We start from the raw sequence: 3,021 nt of genomic DNA, 5'->3' as shown, positions 1-3,021 counted from the left end.
ATGGTGTGTGCCTGTAGTCCCAGCTACTCAGGAGGCTAAGGTAGGAGAATTGCTTGAACCCTGGTGGTGGAGGTTGCGGTGAGCTGAGATTGTGCCACAGCATTCCAGCCTGGGCAATATAGCGAGACTCCATCTCAAAAAGGAAAAAAAAAAAAAATCTGCCTAAGAAGTTACTACTGTTAATAAACCTATTTGCAGTTTAAGAAACTGATACACAAGAAGACTAACTTTTCCAAAGTAAAACGGCCCCAGTAATTGCAGGGTGGGGTTCCAACACAAGCTGTCAACCTCTGTAGGACACTATGAAACTGGGCAGGGGAGGCCTCTTTGAAGAGGTGACATTTGAGCTGCACCTCAAATGATGGGAAGGAGCCAGCTCCAGAAAGATCTCTTTGAAATGGAGAGAATCGCCAGTGTGAAGATCCCAAGGAAGGCATGAGGTCAGCATGTTCTAGAAAAGAAAAAAAAGAAAGGCTAGGCCCAGTGGTTCAACCTGTAATCCCAGCACTTTGAGAGGCTGAGGGAGGAGGATTGCTTATGGCCAGGAGTTCAAGACCTGGGCAACATAGCAACACCTCATCTCTACAAAAGCAATTTTTTAAATTAGCCAGTCCTGGTGGTACATGCCTGTAGTCCAAGTTATTCAGGAGGCTGAGACAGGAGTTCAAGGCTGTAGTGAGCTATAATCGTGCCACTGAACTCTAGTCTGAGTGACAGAATGAAACCCCCATCTCTTCAAAAAAAGAGAGAGGAGAAAGCCACTGTGTCTGGAATGTAGCAGAGTGCGTTGAAGTAGCCAGGAGCCAGGTCACATAGGGTCCTGGTTCTCAGTCTCAACTATGGCCTCGTTTTAGAGCAAAGAGTTTGTAACACCATTTACAGTCCTGAAATGAAATTCCTCATCAGTAATAGAATTTCTGTACCCACAGAATTTGAAAAAAACCAATGTAATACCCTAATAATATAAAGGAGAAGAAGAAAAAGGAAAGTAATTTATAATGAAAATGGTATTTATTTAAATACGCAAATGCTGGAGTGCTGCCAGGATCTAACGAAGTTACCCTGAAGCAGTGGAATGCTCCTGCCTTTAGGCAGAATCACGGGGGGGGGGTGGGACAGCCACAATGCAGGTGTGTTGTTTTGGCCACTGAGTTACGTCCCAAGAGGTGCTGCCATGGCAGCGTGGGATCCCAGAATGGTGAGCAGCTCTAGGTAAAGTTTCAGACGAAGCATGACGTAGTATTCCCTTCATATACAATAGTTGCGTTCCTGGACGTTTCAATGTATATTAACACTGTACAAAATGTCCTGTGTTTATATATAAACAGAGCTAGGTTCTAGGCCCGGCGATCCTAACCCAGGTTTTCCCTTTGTGGATGCCTTTAGGATGTCACAAGTCATGGACTTGGGACAAGTCTCCTTGGCTACGCAGGACTGACTCACCTAATAGGGCAGCTGGTTTCCCTGCCCCCTGCCCAGTAGATGCCAATGAGGACTTCACCATCAAAGTGAGCAAAAAACATCTCCCAGAATTTCCAGAATGCCCCCCAGGGAGCGGTGCTACCTCTGTTGAGAACCATTGGTTCTCAGTAGGGTGGTGAGGTCTCAACAAAGAGATGGGATTTTTAAATTTTTATTATTTTTGAGACGGAGTTTCACTCTTGTTGCCAAGGCTAGAGTGCAATGACGCGATCTAGGCTCACTGCAACCTCTGCCTCCTGAGTTCAAGCAATTCTCCTGCCTCAGCCTCCCAAATAGCTGGGATTACAGGCATGAACCACCATGCCCAGCTAATTTTGTGTTTTTGGTGGAGACAGGGTTTCTCCACATTGGTCAGGCTGGCCTCAAACGCCCGACCTCAGGTGATCCACCCGCCTCGGCCTCTCAAAGTGCTGGGATTACAAGTGTCAGCCACTGCTCCCGGCCTAAGAGACTGGATTTTATCTTAAATGAATTGAGAAGCCAAGGGAGCCTTTTAAGCAGAAGGGTGGTTGTTTTTTTTTTTTTCTCTCCTGATCTCCTTGACAGCAGTTGCTTCCCAGCCAGTACTTGGCGACGTGTGGGCCCTGCCTGACCCCTGGGCTTGGACACCCTGGCCACTCATTTTCTGTCTTGTTTTCCATCCTTTAGCCACTGAGTATCATCTGGGCCTGCTGAAAGCTAAGCTCGCCAAGTATCGGGCCCAACTCCTGGAACCGTCCAAATCAGCCTCATCCAAAGGAGAGGGCTTCGATGTCATGAAGTCAGGCGATGCCCGTGTGGCGCTGATTGGATTTCCCTCTGTGGGTAAGGTCAGTGATGGTCAGCGTGGGCCTCGGGGAGGAAAGCAGGAAGTCATCTTTCAAACAGGTGACCATCCAGGCTCTTCTCGCTGCCTTTCTGCTTAGCTCCGGGGACCCAGAAGACCTGGCCTCCCCCAGGGTCAGATCCCATCCCTTTATCATCCTAACGTGGAGGACACTCTTTCCTCTTGCCAGCAGATGTAGCCCTACTTGGTCTTCCAACTCAGGCATCACGAACAAATACTTCTCGAGTGTGTATCTTGAGTGGTGTCATGTGCTGGGCACTATGCCAGGGACTGGGGACATAGCATGAATGGGACAGAGCTTTGTCCCTGCCCACATAGAGCTACCATTCTTGAAGAGAAAGGACAGTAAATAAGTGAAGATGAGGTGTATCAAGTGGTGAGGAGCCTGGACTGGTGAGTGACAGGACGAAGGTCTGCTAGTTACGACAGGTCCCGGCAGGTTTCTCTGGCGAGTGAGTATTTGGGCATGGGCCTGAAGGAAGTGAGGGAGCTTGCAGAGTCCTGGGTGAGAACATTCCAGACAGAGGGAACAGTCAGCACAGAGGCCCTTAGGCAGGCGCTTGCTTAGTGTCCAGGGAGGCCCAGGTGGCTCCCTGAGGAGCACCAGGAGGGGAGAAGACAGAGAGGATAGGGGCTTATGGGTGGCCGGACGGACCCTGGCTTGGACTGAAAAATGAAACTGCGGAGTTTTTAGGTTTCTTCGGTTGGGTGCG

The 3,021-nt window shown here is 49.1% G+C and overlaps 1 protein-coding gene across 2 annotated transcripts in view; it reads left to right on the top strand.

The window, feature by feature from the left end:
* DRG2 (developmentally regulated GTP binding protein 2) overlaps window positions 1–3,021 on the top strand; it is a 20,821-nt gene that overhangs the window by 4,552 nt on the left and 13,248 nt on the right. For both annotated transcript variants that reach the window (XM_011961647.1, XM_011961648.1), the window contains exon 2: window positions 2,131–2,291. In XM_011961647.1, coding sequence (XP_011817037.1) covers window positions 2,131–2,291 — 161 coding nt within the window. The remainder of the gene's footprint in view (window positions 1–2,130; window positions 2,292–3,021) is intronic.

Source organism: Colobus angolensis, unplaced genomic scaffold (assembly GCF_000951035.1).
Source record: "Colobus angolensis palliatus isolate OR3802 unplaced genomic scaffold, Cang.pa_1.0 Scaffold560, whole genome shotgun sequence".
NCBI classification, from domain to species: Eukaryota; Metazoa; Chordata; class Mammalia; order Primates; family Cercopithecidae; genus Colobus; species Colobus angolensis.
Note: the sequence above shows the minus strand (reverse complement) of the source record. Positions and strands in the feature narration are given on the sequence as shown.